General features: G+C 43.3%; 1 protein-coding gene across 1 annotated transcript in view; it reads right to left on the reverse strand.

Annotated features, from left to right (window-relative positions):
* Positions 1-2,984: 2,984 nt before the first annotated feature.
* DGKQ (diacylglycerol kinase theta) overlaps positions 2,985-18,291 on the reverse strand; it is a 103,265-nt gene continuing 87,958 nt past the window's right edge. Inside the window, exons 17-24 of the mRNA XM_056848944.1 lie at positions 14,876-15,027; positions 12,700-12,848; positions 11,522-11,703; positions 9,988-10,088; positions 8,869-9,015; positions 4,620-4,731; positions 3,287-3,439; positions 2,985-3,083 (exon numbers count right to left, since the gene is read on the reverse strand). Of these exons, the coding sequence (XP_056704922.1) occupies positions 2,985-3,083; positions 3,287-3,439; positions 4,620-4,731; positions 8,869-9,015; positions 9,988-10,088; positions 11,522-11,703; positions 12,700-12,848; positions 14,876-15,027 (1,095 nt within the window). The remainder of the gene's footprint in view (positions 3,084-3,286; positions 3,440-4,619; positions 4,732-8,868; positions 9,016-9,987; positions 10,089-11,521; positions 11,704-12,699; positions 12,849-14,875; positions 15,028-18,291) is intronic.

The raw sequence follows: 18,291 nt of genomic DNA on the forward strand, positions 1-18,291 counted from the left end.
AAGCTAAAAATTTTAATTGGATTTTGAATAAATGTGCAATTAATTGTTACTATTTTGAATTTTATTATTATCTTAGTGGGTCATGCAAACCGCTATTCTGAATAATGCTTTTTATAGGGTATTGGGGATGAGTTTATGGAACCAAGGGGGCAGGTGGCCCAAAAACGTTTGGAAACCACTAGTTTAGATCAAAAGAGATTTTGGAATAATTCCATTTGTTCATATTTGCACAATTTTCTGTACTGTCAAAGCAACAAAGATCTAAGAAACTGAATAAGACTCTGTGCTCTCCGAAGTAGAGTTGCACCCCACTAAAACCATTTTCAATAGACTTAAAAGGCTGTAAATGCTGCGCACCGTGTCTATTCACGCTCATCAAATTTTGCTAAAACTCAAGGATTTTGCAAGGAAAAGAAAGCCACTCTTAGTTTTACAAGAACATCTTTTTAAAATGGCACCATTCTCCAGTTTTAATCCTGTCAGTGTGGGAATATGCATAAACTGCAGGCTACTCTAAAAACTCATGAGATGTAGGGCAGAGGCTCATCAAAAGGAGCCATTTTCTTAAAATTGTGCAGGGGTCATGCAATGCATTGTTTGACATTTGCCTGTTAAGCCCAGAGTAAGAGTTGTGAGAGCATGGAATGCCCTTTGTGTGACACCTTTGATGTGGCACTGAGCAAAAGGTGTGAGGGGGTCGGTCTATCTGTGGGATCCGATCTGGTGCCCTGGATTTTCAGTTTTTAATGGCTGCTTATGAAGATGCTCAGTTACACTCAGAACTGGGAACTGCATTTTAGTTCTGGGCTATGGGAGCTGCAGAACGTTTGGGCGGTGGGGGTGATTTCCACCTTAGATGTGCCATGGCTTTCATGTGTTACATTTGATTTTGCGTTCAAAACATATAATTACTTTAAAATGTTTTATGATGGTCGTTGCAGCATTTAATGGTAGATATATTTTTTGTCCATTTTGTTTCTCCTGGGGACTGGTCATGTGGCCTGGGTGGGATTTTTTGTATTTTCTGTTCATATAATTTTTTCTATGTATTTTAATAAAAATAAATTTAAAAAGGAGCCATTTTCAAAATATTTCCTTGAAAGACTTCTTTCTTGCACTGCAGACTGTAAACTCCTGTGGTGTAATATAAATGCCTTCATAAAACATTGCATAAATAAGTGAATCCACAACTGATAAGCCTCTGGAAAGCTACTGGAAGGAGTCCTCCATCTGAAGTGGCTGAAAGGGAAGAAGCGGCCATATATTTATTACGGGAGGCTTTTTAAAAGAGGGAAGGTGAAATCTTGATTCTGTGTGAACAACTACAACAGAGTTTGGGGTCTAGTGCTGCTGTTTTTGTAATTCAGGGACACTGATACTTTCTAAAGATGTGGTGCATCTTCAGAATTCAGCCATCCTGAAAAACAGGATTCTACAAAAATGTTTTGTTTAGTATTAGAGCTCTCAGAGTTACGCTAAACTCAAACTCAGCTGTTTCTTCTCCATTTTTTCCTTCTGTATTTTAGCCACAGAAAGATAATCTGTGACAGTGGACTAACCCTTTTATTGAAAAAGACAATTGCAATACAGGGCTAGAAAGAGTAATCTGGAACTAGAAAATGCTAGTTGTGAAATTAAAGTGAAGAAGTGCAGAGAGCTGCCACCTCACAAAGAACAAACGATGATCAGCAAAGACCTATCTGCACATGACATTCCCCCACACACACTATCAGTAGTCATGCCCAGATTAATGTAGGACACATGCAGAGACCTAGGTGGATACCCCCCGAACAGCTCTTTAATACAGAATAAAAACAGCAGCACATTTCTATTTAGTGTATCAATAAATAAAGCGTAACGAATGTGGAAATAGGTAGTCTGCAATATTGTGCCATAATTACAAGCTTTGGTGTTTCCAGCAACAGTCTCATAGCATGTTAAAAGAGGGGATAATAAAATCAGGAACAGCATACCACCAATGAGAATTTTGAAAAAAGAAAGACACATTCTTCCGGTATAGTAGAAAACCAGAAGCTTGTAGTGTATGTTTTTTAAAAAATGTGCTTTACAGAAAAATCAATACAACGACGAGAGGGGTCCCCCCCAAAGGGGTGGGTAGAGTAGCGCAGAAATAGGAAATGTTATTTTTTCAGCTACTTGTGCTTATAAATAAACCGCAACCTAACACAGGGGGTAGAATCCACATGGCGCAGTGCGCATGGAAAACCGATCCCCCTTACATTCTGTAACCCTTCCTTCTTGCAATGCACCCAGTTATTACCAATCGACTACACGTCACCTGCATGTTGCAAGCCTGGGCCAGAACAACCCACAGGATCCCTCTTCTGATTGAACCACAAAAGGCCTCCACTTGATCTGCAACATCCAGGTGCACTGCGGTGAACCTCTCACAAGGGGCAGGAACTACCAGCAGCGCAGGATGGATCATACTGCTGGGCTCAATCAACGTGTCCTGGTCATACGTAAACATTATTGCACGACTCAATCAGCAAAATAAAAACCATCAGTTTTGTTAAGTTCCTCGCTCTCTCTAGAATGTATATATAATTCTTTTTCCTCTGGAGAATCCTGGCTAACTTAAACTCTAGGCGAGAAACATTTTTTAAAAAAATAAAGACTAAAAGCTTATTTTTATAAAATTGTTGGCTCCCAGGTCTAATACAAAGAAAGACAATCATGTGGAATGTGAAGCATAATGGGATCTGTGCTTCATTGGCATAAAGCAAGAATTGGGAAATGGTTGACTGAAAGGCTATCTAATGAAAACTTCTCTGATCAGCCTATCATCCATGAATCTCGATCTCATGACGGCCACAGGACAGGCACCGTACAACAAACGGGGAGTATAATAGCAGGCGCATAAGTAACCCCTTCTTAACCTGAGCCGGGCAATACAGCTTTATCAGGCAGGTCCACTTGGTCTACAGTAGGCGTGCTGCAACTGCTCTCCGGATCCCCCTCCGTCAACGGCTCATGTCGCCAGACGCCGTGCTCTCAGTTCTGGAGTCTTTCACATATCCAGTTTTTTTCTGTTTCTGTTTCGATTTCTTTAACATACGAACCTTAAATTTAAACAAAAAATTAAAAAGTGAAGATCGTGAAGAAGACTCCACACCAACCTTTGTTCAAAACATATATTTTCTCAAAGAAGAAGAAAGGTGTTTTAGCTTGGAAGAATGTATTTTTCTATAGGCAGTATGTCTATGCATTAGTTTTTCCTCTCCAATAAGTAGGAAACATTTGGGACAAAATCTGGAGGCATTACCTTTGGTCCTGCAGCAGAAATAATTATCTGGCCCGGCGGCTGGATCCAGGGCTCTCCGTCTACTTGTACGGGGATGGGCTTCCGAAGAGTCAAGCGGAAGTAGGAGCCTTGGGCAATGCGGATGCCTGAACGGAGGCCGCCCTGGACCTGACCCTGTATTAAGAGGAACAGAGTCAGAACAGTCAGAACAGTCAGTCCAGTCAGAACAGTCCGTCCATCCATCTAACCATCCATCCCTGCTCATAAAGCTATAGCCTTGAGCAGAAAATAAAGGAATAAAAATGCCTTACTTAGTGTTATTCTTTTAGTATTTAATTGCGTGTGTGTGTGTGTGTGTGTGTGTGTGTGTGTGCCAGCCATCAAGTCGCTTGCGACTTATGGCGACCCTATGAATCAACATCCTCCAAAACATCCCATCTTTAAAGCCTTGCTCAGGACTGGCAAACTGAGGGCTGTGGCTTCCTTTACAGAGTCAATCCACCTCTTGTTGGGTCTTCTTTTCCTGCTGCCTTCAACTTTTCCTAGCATGATTGCCCTTTCCAGTGACTCTGGTCTTCTCATAATGTGACCAAAGTATGATAGCCTCAGTTTAGTCATTTTAGCTTCTAGGGTCAGTTCAGGCTTAATTTGATCTATAACCCACCGATGTGTGTGGGTTTTTTTGGTGGTCCAGGGTATCCGTAACAATCTCCTCTAACACCACGTTTCAAAAGAATCTACTTTCTTCCAATTTAATTATTGCCCCTATAAACCACAGACAGAGTAACAGGATAATTTGTATCTGATAATTACCACGTCACCTGCGCCCTTGTACTGCCAGATGCCTCATTGGGCATTTCCATATTTTTAAATAAAGGAATAATTAAACAGGCCCTCAGCTCATTAAATACAGGACACTCCATGATCATAAGTTCAACAATTTCAGAAGAATTTGTTCCAGCCAAAATCCAGACTTTTCAAAACCCATTCTTTCCCAGACCCTTGCTATAATTTGAACCGTTCTTTGAACTTATTGACAGATGTTGGTATTTTACCAGTTTGCAACAACAGTTAGCCAGCTTTATTAAACTTCTTGTGTTTTTTTCTCAAGCTTCAAATTGGTCAGGGAAGGGTAACCCATCAATATAGTGTATCTATTAAAATCTTTCATTTGGATCTCATTTTAATATGATTTCAATATGATAAACTAGTTAATCGGTTCAAGTGGCAAATACAATTACTATAGGTTTTATTTCATTTATGAATAGGTCAAACCCATGAGATAATTCAGACGCCCCAATGAACTGTAACTTCTGTTGGATCTTCCCCTGGTTTAGTCAAAACCAAAACTTACCATGTGAACAACTCCGGTGACGCCCACAACTTCCAGTAAGCCATCGTCAATTCTTGGTTTCTCAAACCGATTATCATTATCGGAGCCCCACAAATCAGCACCAGAGCCCCAGCTGCACAGAGTATAGCGAGATGAGCACTGTTAACCACATTTTTTTAAAAAAAGGAAGTATCTTTTTAAAACCCAAATGAACAAGACCCTTCTACAGAGAATGCTGTGTCATAAATGGATGAAGTCAGAATTAATGAAGATTTACAGAAGATAATATCTTTCTTCCTCAGAACTAGGGCTGCTGTGAACATTCCACAGAAAGCATGACAAAGGTGGACTGAAGCGCATCTTTCTCCTTTTGCATGCAGCCCAGAAGTGTCTGTCAGGAGAGGAAGTGAAGCTTTTCATGCTTCCTTTGTGGCTACTCCTTTATAATGGCTGGAGGGTCCCTCTGGGCAACTGTGATCCACAGCACTCGTAAGAGAAGGAAGGGGATCATGGGAAGGAAGACTGGGAAAAGTTTCCGGATGAGTGGAAGAGGGCTCGGCAATTCCCTCCATTCTGCCTGTTAAGAGATTCTTATCCAGCAAGGAGCCCCATCTCCTCTGACTAATTTCATTTCCTCCTCCAGAAAGCCTTAGCCCTCTACTCACGTCCACTTTCAGAGGGTGTCTTCTAACCACTAAAGCTATCCATTACCCAACCACTCCCACGGCTTAATACTGTCAAAAATTAATACAAGACACTTGCAATCCAGACGGTGATTTTACAGTATTGCATTCATAATATAGCAAAACAAGATGAACACCACTGGATCAAAGGAAGTCCAACATGAGATGGGCTCAACATGGATGCAACTTCGCGAAAGATAAAATGTTTCCCCTACGGCAGGGGCACACCACTTTCAGTGCTCACACACTGACTGTAGCTATGCCCAATGAGCAGCTGAGCCCAGTAATCGGAGAGATTTTATAAAAGATGACAAACAGTAGCAAGTATAACTTTTTCCTCTAGAATCCATCTTCTGGGCATGGAGCAGGGGTCACTGGGGGTGTGTAGGGGAGGTAGTTGTGAATTTCCTGCATTGTGCAGGGGGTTGGACTAGATAACCCTGGTGGTCCCTTCCAAATCTATGATTCTAAGTATTCTAAGCCTCCATGTTACTAGGTAGACCTTTAGCCTCAGAGACAGGAAGATCTGTATCCTCAGATGCAGCCGTCACTGGCATTAGAGGCAAGAGACCTTCGGCTCTTTACTTGAAAAATCACAAAGCAGGTCAACTTTTGGTCAGCCTTTGTTTTTGTTCTTTTTCACTTGATGGCCTGCAGAGGGCACTTCAGGCTACCTCATATTAAAAGGGTACCCAAAAAAGTCACAAATGGTTGTGGCAGCGGCTACAATCCTACACAAATCTGTGAACACATTAAAGTCTGGGCAAGTAAAATAACATACAAACAAAACAAAAAACTCAAATACAGATAGATATACACATTAACCTGGTTTACACCAACCAGTCAATCAAGCTTCTTAGAAGAATGGAAACTCAGCATGCAAAAGGCAGGAGAACCCTTTCACACGCCCCCTTTGTTTTATTTGTGTGTCCACACAGAACAAAATACCAGCATAAACAGAGTGTATTCAGAACAGGGTGTTGTTCTAAGAAGCCAGACTTACAATATGGATCCTCTCAGAATCCTAGACCTATTAATTCATCTTTGATTACAGATTAGTGACAAATGCTAGGTAATAAAGCGGGGGGGGGGGGGGGAAACAGAGCAGATGATATGTAAATGAAAAGTTTTTACATTTCACCCAACATTTAAAACAAGCCATTCCACCTTAAAGGCTTATTTATAGCACCAATATGTTTTCACTTTGGGATTTGCAAGGCATTTTCGCATCAAACTAGATAGTCTTTAAGCACTGCTGGATCATTAGTTAGTCTTTAAAAACTGCTGGATTATTTATACAACTACATGTTATCCCCAGGGCTTGTGCACTGTAGGAGGTTTTGCCTCCAGCTCCATAGGTATGCCTAGTACACAATGTACCTTTTTGGTGCCACAGCTCAGTCTTCGAGCACAGTTGTGCATGCAAAAAGAGCAGAGATTCAATCTGTAGGTAAATGGATTTCAGGCCTCAGGCCAGGGAAAGAGACCTTGGAAAACTGCCGGCAGTTGGTCGGAACAGGCAGTGCCAAGCTACATGAATCAATGGTACGACTTAGTGTAAGGTGGTGTTATCCGTCCTCATCCCAAAATGAATGGACAAAGCAGGAGGGGGAATTAACAGAGCCGCCAACATATGGCAATCGCACAGTGGAGGCTGTACTTAACGTGGATGCCTTCACACATTTTGATATGCCTTAGCAGGACATTTCAAATACATGCACCTGAAACGTGGAAACTACCCCTGATTAAATAATTACTGTATCTGTAAATGGAAGCTGCACGCCAATCCTGAATTCCCTCCGGTTTCAAGCCATGCCAACGGCTTGGATAGCTGGACGTTACTCCCGAACACCATGGGCCTCTCGCCTATGTATTTGTGGAGCCGCTCCAGAGGACCTAATTCATCACACCTTCTTCTGTCCTCTTTACACAGAGCCCAGATTTAAATTTCTTGGAGTGTTTCTAAAGGGCCTAAATCTTTCTCCAGATCCAGAGAAGCTGCTCTTTCTCCTATCAGACGCCAATCCTGATGTTTCCTACAAAGTGTCACTCTTTGCTTTAGCAGCCAAGAAAATCTGAGCTAAAGTTGTTTTTAATCAGGGAACTTAAAATATTTAAATACTAGCTTCTTGGGGGTCAGACTGTTTTAAAGTTATTTCAATGTTATTTTATGTTATTTTAATGTTTTGTATGATAGTGATGGCCTTTGGCCACAAACAATAAACTTTATCACTATCACTAACACATCAATCCTGAATGCAGAAAAACCAAGCCATCCACAAATGATGTAGGGATTTCTATGTACTCAGGGGACACCTCAGGACACAGTGAAGGATGACTTTGTAAATTAACCAGAAGGGAGGGAAAGCCTCCAGAAAAACAGACCAATGAGGACTGAACATACTTCTAGTGTTAGGGAATGCTTCCAGCAATTGAGAGTCAATTGGGGAGGGGGGCAGAACCAAGAGAGAGGTGGGGAAACGGGGCCCTGCTCAATCCCTGAGAGCCATACTGTGTAATCCCAGGCAGAGTTGCTTAGGGCCTTACTGATACTATCATGGAGGGGAAGAGACAAGAGCGGGAATTTCCAAATTGTTTATCCCCCCCAAAAAAGGCACAGTTCCTCATTGCCCCCAGCCTGAGTAATCTCTCAGCAAACGTCACGGTAGCATACGCCTACCAAGGCAGCAGCAAAAGGAGCTCCCGTGCAGACCTGATTGGGATCTCCGCACACGCAGGAGGCTCCCTTGATTTACAGGAAAATATTAACAGGAGCCTTAAGGAGCCTAAAAGACTAACAAATTTTTATTCAACCATACGCTTTCATGGACTAGAAAGTTTATGCTGGAATAAAATTTTGTTATGTTTTTACAGTCCTGCCGGGCTCTCGTTTAATACGGTTGCAACAGACTGAAATGGCTACCCTTCCAGAAGGAAACAAAAAGGTTAGTCAGCTGGTTAAAGACAGTCCCCCTTCCCCAATAGCTTGATGCAAACATAGTATGCTCATAGGATGAAGGGTGACTCAAATAAGAGAAATGCAGGGGCTGGAGCGGGCCAACTTGCTGAATATCCTGGAGACAGCACCCCCCCAAGATTCACCTCATGAAGAAGAGTTGGTTGTTATACCCCGATTTCTCTACCTTTAAGGAGCCTCATTGCAATCGCCTTCCCTTCCTCTCCCCATGACAGACACTGCGACTGGCCCAAGGTCACCCAGCAGGCTGCACGTGGAAGAGTAAGGAATCGAACCCGGTTCTCCAGATCAGAGTCTGCCGCTCATGTGGAGGAGTGGGGAATCAAGCCTGGTTCTCCGATTTAGAGTCCACCATTCCTAACCACTACGCCACACTGCACCTCCTCCAGTTGGTTACAATGTAAAGGTGAAATGCTGCCAGCCAACTGATGCTTAAGACAAAGTCCAGCATGGTACACAGAGCTCCAACTACAAACAATCACTACAAATATTATATGGAGAGTCCAGTGCAGGATGCAATCTAACGCAAGCATGGCTTTCTCAGAGACTAACAGGCTGGTGGAAACCGTGCCCACGTGTGCGTACGCACACACAGATGTGTTGCTCTCACCTGGGGATATTAATGAAAATAAGACCCTCGATACTTGGAAGCTCGACTTCATGCTGGTCCACTTGAAGTTTTATTTCTTTATGGAGATTTCTTGTGTGACTCATCCTCTGTAGGCCGACTTTCACATAGACACCCTTGTTATGAAACCTAGAGAAAGAGATTTTTGATTTAATGTGAACAGCAGACTCGCAGCGCACCAAGGGTTTAGTTTTGCTCACTAATATAATACCATTTTAAAAAAAGATGTTCTTAGAATAAGCTGCAGTGCTACAGGACCACCTTGGTATAGAATATAACAAAGGATAAAAGGCTTGATAGTAATATCAAAACAATAGCCAGAGAGCCGTAAAACCAGAAATGAAATTAAAAGTTGAATGAAGAAAAATTAGCCTGAGATCTTACACATTTACTCAGCAGTAAGCCCTGCTATGCTGATAGGGACTTATTCCCAACTTAGTTCACAGTGGTTTACCTAAATAAAAGACACAGGTCTCAATGGGTCTTAACTGCAGAGAAAAATGAAATGTTTGCTCCATATAACAACGGAAGCCACTGCATTAGTTTTTCTGATGGATTAAACTGAAGCTAATTGCTGCTAGGATTTGAGAAAGCAAGAAAATTCTTCAGAACAGCCAAAAGCCTAACTTGGTAGTAGTTTAAGAATGTAATCCTAAACAGAGTTAATTCAATGGACTATGAAGGGTGTAACTATGCTTAGGATCATACTGCATAGAGAAGAACCATGCTGTTGATGTTGTCATGCAGTTCTAAAGGTACACGTCTTACCCAACGGCATGGCCCCAACAACGCTATAATCAAATGTGACTAAGGCAAGTGTTCCTCTACAGGACAACTCTCTCTCAACGCCCCACAGCCAGTCATAAATAGCATGGGGTGGCAGAAGAAAGTACAACACAGAATATTAAAAGATCAGAGGGGGAAAAAGACGCTCCTTAATCCCCCAGGGGCGTTAACTTAATTTTCTTCTAAGACGACATTCTGTTTGCACTTCCAGTGGTGGTCCATGAGATCAGGACACTTGGTGTACTTTTTCCCCTGACTGCCTCTTCAGCCAGGCACGTGGGTGTGATGTTTGCTTTAGACGGGGGCTTCAGATACCTGCTGTTGAATTTGTCTGGCTCTTCTTCTCTGGCGTGATGGAAGCCTAGACTAAGCTCTGCATCAATTCCAAGGCCACAGTAATTGTTCATCTGTACAATCTGAAATTTTTTGACAAATGAAAACAAAGTCCTTAAAAAAAGCATGAATGAGAACATCTCACTGATCAACAAGCAGTTTACCCTCACAGGATTCCGGGCTAGCAACTAATAAACTTTGAACCATTTAGAAAGATTCCTTGGGGTGGGAATCAGCCAATAACAATGGTGGCAGAAAAGATTTCTTTGCTGCTGGTGCCACCAACTTCAAATGAGCTCTATGGCTTAAGTATAATTCAATGTGTGTCTTCTACCACTATTCCTTTACACCTTCCACAGAACATTACCTGATCTGCTTCATGGTTCCCCAGAACTTCAAGTAGTCTGGGGGGGCTGGGGTGTACAGCACAGCAGGGGGAAAGGATGCTAGAAAGCAACCATGTCAACTCCACATTTCACTGTAAGACAAGTGAATCTACTAGATCACAGGTTCCCAAACTGTGCTCCAAGGAGCACTTGGTGCTCCGCGAAAACATCTCCTAGTGCTCCAAGAAGAGATTGGAAAGAAAAATACTACAGTCATTCGGTTTAGTATATAGGTGCTAGGTGAAAACTAGTGCTTCGTGACGAATTCCTCTCCTGAAAAGTGCTCCATGACTCAAAAAGTTTGGGAAACTTGGTACTAGGTGGTCGCCACCACTATCCAAACAATCCCTCAGAAAAGTCTGGAAGGAAAATGGATCCTTAAGTCCCAGAGGGAGGAACATCCTAATAAGTCCCCTGCTCATATGAAGAGGAACAGCCAAGTCAAAAGGAGCTTTCAGCAGATAAATTTAGATGGTCAAAATTTCAGCTCCCCAAGAAGGCCAACAATTAGTCACTTAGTGCAAAATACTGATCCTGTTCAGTACTCTCTTCTACATGTAAGATCCAAAATGGCCTGGGATAGCTCTGTGGGTGTCTAGTAAGACGGCATCATAGCGCTGGGGTGAGGGATTGAAGCAGCAGTCACATTACCTTGGATGGGACACAGAAGGAGCACAAGCACCAAAACGTCGCTCTTCCTTTTGTTCCAACAGCTCACTCCTGGCACTGCCGTCCCTCCCCTGCCTCAGAAGCTACCCTTTATACCAGTGGTCGGCAAACCGCGGCTCCCAAGCCACATGCGGCTCTTTGGCCCATTGAGTGCGGCTCCCCACCTCCCCACCCCCCCGTCCGTCGGCTGATGCGGCTCCTCCGCATCCCCGCGCCCAGCCATTTTCCCTATCCAGATTCCCAAAACTCTGCATGGGGGTTATTGGCCATTTGTGAATGGGAGGTTTTGCCTTGGATTTGCCACTCAGGTGCACATTTTCCCCATCCAGATTCTCAAAACCACTGCCCGCTACGAAGAAAACCTAAGCATCCTTAAATCTTTGGAACTGCATGGTTGGATAGATGGTGTTTTTTGAAGGTAAAAAAACCAACAAAAACAAAACAAAAGCACAAAAAAATACCTTAGGAGGCTCCGGCTCTAATACGCCATTTTCTGAACTTTCAATAGCCTCTGTTGCATCTAAGAGGATGGTCCAGCGATCCATGAGCACATTGTCTGCTTCATCTACAGCTATCAGGATGGAGTATGGATCTTCACCGCTATATCCAGCCCCCCAGCGTAGAACCCTTCCCAAGTCATTACCTGATAAAAGAAAGAGACAGAGACAGAGACAGAGACAGAGAGAGACAGAGAGAGACAGAGAGAGACAGAGAGAGACAGAGAGAGAGAGAGAGAGAGAGAGAGAGAGAGAGAGAGAGAGAAAGAAAGAAAGAAAGAAAGAAAGAAAGAAAGAAAGAAAGAAAGAAAGAAAGAAAGAAAGAAAGAAAGAAAGAAAGAAAGAAAGAAAGAAAGAAAGAAAGAAAGAAAGAAAGAAAGAAAGAAAGAAAGAAAGAAAAGCTTTCATTAGCCATTTGGATGAAAGCAAAAAGCAGCTCACCAGGCAATCAGTATAACTACTAATACCCCCTTGTACCTGTTACCGAATCATTTGAAAACGTAAAATGCTTTGCTATCTTTACTATGCTTGTCCTTAAACTCTTCATTATAACAAACGTTTCACTTTCTCACCAAAGCAAATAAAAAGACACAATTAAGGGGGCTGAAAGGTTTATTTATACCTTGCTTTTCTCTCTAATGGGGACCCAAAGCAGTTCACAACATAATTCTCCCCTCCTCCATTTTGTCCTCCCAGTCACCACCCTGTGAGGCTGGTGTAGAGAGAGCCAGCATGGTGTAGTGGTTAAGAGCGGTGGACTCTGATCTGGAGAACTGGGTTTGATTCCCCACTACTACACATTAAGCCTGCTGGGTGACCTTGGGCTAGTCACAGTTCTGTGAACTCTCTCAGCCACACCTACCTCACAAGGTGTCTGCTGTGGGGAGAGGAAAAGAAGGAGATTGCAAGCCAGTTTGAGTCTCCTAAAAGGTGGAGAAAATTGGCATATAAAAACAACTCTTCTTCTTGGTTGGACTGACAGTAGGTGACTGGCCCAAGATCACCCAGTGAGCTTCCATGACAGAGGAGAAATATGAACCCGGGTCTCTCAGATCCTAGTCCAGCCCGCTAACCAGTACACCATGCCAGCTGTCATGAGCACAGGCAACAGTTTCCCACTTCCCTTCCAGCTCCAACCTCACCTGTGCCTAAAGGCAAAATAGCCACAGATGGTTCTGAACAGGCGAGCTTGTGCCGGATCTCTTCCAGGGCACCGAGAACCCAACCGACTGTGCCATCGCCACCACACACCAATATTCGGAAGCACGGGATCTGAGAGAACGTGTGAAGCCTTCAGCATAAAAATACAGGAGCACAGTGTTATTGTGGAACTGCTGTCAATTAGAACGTACAATCAGTCTTCTTAATTCTCCAAGATAATGAAAGAACTTCAGGTTGATTGTCGGCATTTTAATCGACTGATGCTGACATCCAACGAACGGCACAACTAGCTCACTGCCCCCAAGGAGAGTTTGGATGGTTGCGCTTTGAACCACAGCCTGCAATGCCACGTGGTTCAATTGCCTTTGAAAGGGAGGAGAGATTCCAAAGCACGTTTGTGATATTATGGCTTGCCACAAATCCAAAGCTCCCTTCAGCACATGGAACCAAGCAGTGTGGATCTTGCGAGTCAGGTCTATAAGTTTCTTTTTCCCGCACACGCAAACTATGCCTCTCACCAAGTCATTGGAGAATCTTTCTGCAACAAGTGACTACAGTTTTGTTCTGGTTTTTTTTTTAAAGAAGTTTTTGCAACATGGCTTTGCAGTTATAGAACAGGTAGACTGAAACCAAAGGGTTATAGGGCTCACACGGGCCAGAAAAAAACTGGACACTGATAAATATATAAACCATCAAACCATCCTAAAATAAGCATCAAATTTTATGTTCCTGACCAATTATATAACACACACACACACACACACAGCGTGAGGAAAAACTGTATCTTGTGCACTGTAAGGTTTTTTAAAAAATAATCTTAGTTCAACGGGCAGCAGCCAACCTAAGATTATGGATGTGGCAAATATCAGAACAGAACACTAAGTCAACCCCTTGACTCCTGGACTCAGATAAGTGAAGTTAACTCTGCTTTGCAACAGCAGGCTGATGAGACATCACTCCCGCATCCACTGCACTCCATTTCACACTTGGTACATCGCTGTGCGTTTGAGAAATGAGCCTCTGCTGCATTTCTGTAATGACTGCCAAATCCCAAATGTAAAAATAGAAATGTTATTTATTAAACTCACCCCTATGGTTCTCTTAGGTGACCTTAAAAGTGGGAAGATTTACTGTTCGACAGTTGGGTTAAACAACTGTTTCCCCACTGTGCCTTTTCGCCAGCAGCACTGCTCATCTTCAGCAACAACACGCTGTGGCAGAGCCCCCATTATGCTCTGGAAAGTGCTGGCTGGCACCTAGAGACCTAGGCAAGTAGTCCCCAAACAACCATGGGGCTTGACGATTTCATGAACAGCAGCATCCCCACCCCATTTCGGGAAAGTTTCAAAAACGTCTTTATGATATGGCACAGGAAGCTGCTCCTCAAAGGCAAAAACATCCACACAAATTCCCCAAGGTGAGATCTAGGATTGCCAACCTCCAGGATCTCCTGGAATTACAACTGATCTCCACCCTACATATATATCTAATTAATTAATTAAAACATTTATTCTACTTCTCCTGGAGAAAATGGCTCCTTTGGAAGTCCTTTGGACTGTATGGCATTCCTACAGGGGTCCCTTCCCTCCCTAAACTTTACTCTCCCGGGCTCCACCCTCAAATCTCCAGGAATTTCCAAACCTGGAGTCAGCGACCCTAGTGAGGTCTCAAATGCACCATAGATACATTCCTCTGATCCTGGCCTCTGTGTTCATTACTGGGTCAGCGCTGAAAGGAAACCTGCCTCCTTGCCTATATTGTGACAATGCAGTTTTATGAAAAAAAATAAAGCAGACACTCTAACAGGCAATGCCAAATTGCAGGGGATGTAAAAACTGAAATAGATGTAGCAGTTGGATGGGTGGGAAGCATTTGTTTCACGTGTTGCATTTTTACGCTCAACTATTCCTCTAAGGAGCGGCCACACATGGAGCGTATGGCTCCCACACAATGTCCCATTTAGATACTGCCCATTTGGACACTGCTCAGGTCGCAATTGGTTCATTTCATCACTTGAAAGATATTACGTGCTTTCATGATCAGGCAGCAGAAAAATGGAAGGAAGAAAGAAGCCCAACAAAGTCCAGTAAAACAGTGCCAACTAGGTTTTAAAAAAAAATTCAAGAAAAAGGAAATCAGTATCAAACTGAAAGTTACCCAGGCAGTGGTCCTCCGTTAGTTAGTTCGAAGGTTTGATGAGGATTCAGCAGTTTTCTAAAACTGTACAATAAATCCCGACCTTTAAGGCCTCCGCTTTTTGGGTTCACAAAGACCAGCAGCGGACAGCAATTCTGCGGGAGCTTGGAATGCTAGAAAACGCAAACAGACGTGGTTAAAGAAACAGGCATAAGTGATGAAAACGTTGTTCCGAAGATAAGCTTTTAAGCAGACTTGGGCGCTATCTATTGGAATTTTCTCCTGTGCAAGCCTTTAAGAAAAGCACCTGACCTGCATAGAAAGAAACTCCAACTCGATTGCTACTATAACAAGAAGCCCTTAACAAAAATAATAAGAACAGCATAAAAACCAATTGTGAGCTTTCCGTATTTTCCTTTCCTCGTTTTTACATTGCTAGTACCTGTAAGCAACGTAAGAAGCTTAGCACCTAAATGCCAAAGAAAGAATTAAACCATACTGCATGAGACTAGATGTTCTCAGGCAGGGACCTATATTTTTGATGTCACAACTAATAATACATATTATGAACATAGACCAAGATAGCTAATTTCACATATATGTTAAATATGTTACACCTACAGTTATTGATTGCAACAGCTTTGTTTGCTAAGTCAGTGGGTCAGATCCAGAAGGAGCAATGTCATTTCCACCAATTTTCCCTTCCAGCTGCTGACCCCCCGATTGGCTGCCCCTCGTGCCATTCATGAGGGTCCCCTATCCCCTAGGAGCAGCATGTCAGGGAGATCAACGGGCTACCCGGGGGTGGGTGGGGGAGAAAATTCTGTTCTGCTGATAGAAGTGTCTTGCATTAGCAGAAAATTTATACTCCGGCTCCAACCCAGTATCATCTTCACATTGTCAGGGGTGTGTGTGTGTGTGTGAGCGTGTCCACCTAAAGCCACCAAGGGAGGGCAACGGCACATTTCACAAAACAAGACTGGTACAGTAACACAAAGCCACGAGAAACACGTTTGCCTCTTTAGAACACCTGTACGAACACATGAAGAAGTAGAGTTAGTTTTTATATGCCGACTTTCTCTGCCACTTAAGGGAGAATCAAACCGACTTACAATCCCCTTCCCTTCCCCTCCCCACAACAGACACCCTGTGAGGTAGGTGGGGCTGAGAGAGCTCCGACAGAGCTGGGACTAGCCCAAGGTCACCCAACTGGCTTCTTGTGTAGGAGTGGGGAACCAGCCCGGTTCATCAGATTAGCCTCTGCTGCTCATGTGGAGGAATGGGGAATCAAACCCAGTTCTCCAGATAAGACTCCACCACTCCAAACCACCGCTCTTAACCACTACACCACGCTGGCTCTCATGCAAAAGAGGCCTGCTTGTGCTAAGGCTCCTCGCGATGTGTACAAAGAACGTTTCTTCAAGATACGTGCACAATGTTCACACTTTACATGTCTACTCCAAGTTAATACCGGCATACCCCACAGAAGCATGTTGTGGAATCAGCCTGAGTTCCCAGCAGAGGAGAGAAGACAACAAGCGTCCTTTTGCTATCTGAAGAGGATAAGAGGCTAATTGTTCTAGGCAGCTGCTCGAATACCCCGTTGGCTTGCTTCTCTCTCAGAGGAGCACTGGCAATCATACCGGCACTGACTGAAGCCAGAAACCTCAGTTGGCTTTGGAGAGCAGGAAATGGCAGCAATCAAGATGGAGTTAAGATAGGATTAATACAACCACGCCCAGACCGCTGCCTGCTGCCAGAGTAGCAAATAATCATGCCTAGCTAAGGGACCAGCTCCATTCACACATCACACCAAAGCATAGCTCGTCTGACTCAATTCAGAACCCGAGCCAAAGTCTGAACTTCAAGTCATGGCTTCTAATTCTGGTTTGATGGCTAGTCAAAAAGCCATGGATTGTCAGTTCAGGTGCTACCTCAGCCACAGCTATGTTTCCCTAATCATGGTTTGGTGTGATGTCTGACCTGAGCCAATGCATACTCTACATCCTTACTCCTGCCTTTTGCTCAAGGAAACCACTGGCATTCAATATGGCTGCCCTCTAACCCTTCTTTCTCTGCTGATGGGGGGGGCTTTCAGAGCACTCAATAGGCAAAGCTAAATAGTTCTCAGACAGCGTAGTGTACAACCTTGCTCTTTTGCTTATGGTACTCCTTATTGGTGGATTCCGATACTATGTGCAGGAGCCTGCGCAAGTGCTGAGAAAACAGCAAGACCTGCTTGCATGAAGGCAAAGCCTGTATCTCTGAGCTGAGAACAAAGTTTTCAAGTGTCTTTCCTACAGGCGACTGATGTTCACAAGTGCAATTGTTGGTTAATATGCAGCATCCAAAGGCCTCTTCAAGAATACTCTAGACTCGCTCTGGCCCCATGGCAAGTGGGGGAGCCTCTTCCCCGCAGTGTGTATATAACACCATGGGGAGGGGGTGGCTCTTTCCCACTTGCTGGCTAACCCAAGTGGTTGGCCTAGCCAATGTGGCTGGGTCATTCTTGTAGGCTCAGGAGCGAGGGAATCGCACCATAAATAGGCAACTCTGCCATCGCCACGGGGATGTGTCAATGAGGCCACTGAACATCCTGACATTTCCAGAAGATCTAAACTTGGCAGAGCATCCCCAAACGAGCGTGGTTATGAGCTCACAACAGGCTAGAAGAGCGTCAACCGAACAGGGAGTCATTTTAAAGAGTACGCTGAAGTGGAGTCAACGAATCCATCACTATGCTCTCGACATACAGGCCGCTTCGTTCTTTTTTGAGCCAAGTTCTGTCTATCCCTCAAGAATATAAACATTAAAGCTGTTTTTCTTTAAGGAGTACAAAAATAGCTCATTATTTTAAGGCCAAAAATCAATCCTAACTGTTCTTTGTTTATAACCACACATTCCTTGGCTGGCAGTAAATGTTGCTCCATCCACCCTTCTTCGTTAATTGTTCTCCTCATTTCTGTATCCAAGGCAAGAGAGCGAAGCAAACTCAAGAGCAGGACTGGATTTGATTAACGTATTTTCATTTGGAAGTTATTGCAACTATTACTTTGGCTACTCTCATTTAGGAAAGTACTACAAATTTATCCTATTAATAAAAGAAATTCCTGGATACCAATGAGCGTAAATTTAATCAGTGCAATTTGCGGTGGAAACAGGAGAAGAATTCATTACATAAAGGAAGGGTACATCAATCAAAAATACGGTCCATAAAATATTTAAACAAATATTCACTGTATGACTGTTTCCCTCCATATCAGACAAATATTTAATTTTAAGATCCTAAAATAAAATGAGCTCAAAACTCCAAGTGAAAAAAAAAGTATAAGGGTTTTTCAAAAGTGATCTTACAATCACCTTTCAACCTGGAATGTAGAGGTTTATTCACGCAGAAAGCAAGTTGGAAAGAGCCATTTTCAGGAATCACTGGTGAA

The sequence above is a fragment of the Euleptes europaea genome, chromosome 4 (assembly GCF_029931775.1).
Source record: "Euleptes europaea isolate rEulEur1 chromosome 4, rEulEur1.hap1, whole genome shotgun sequence".
Taxonomy (NCBI): Eukaryota; Metazoa; Chordata; class Lepidosauria; order Squamata; family Sphaerodactylidae; genus Euleptes; species Euleptes europaea.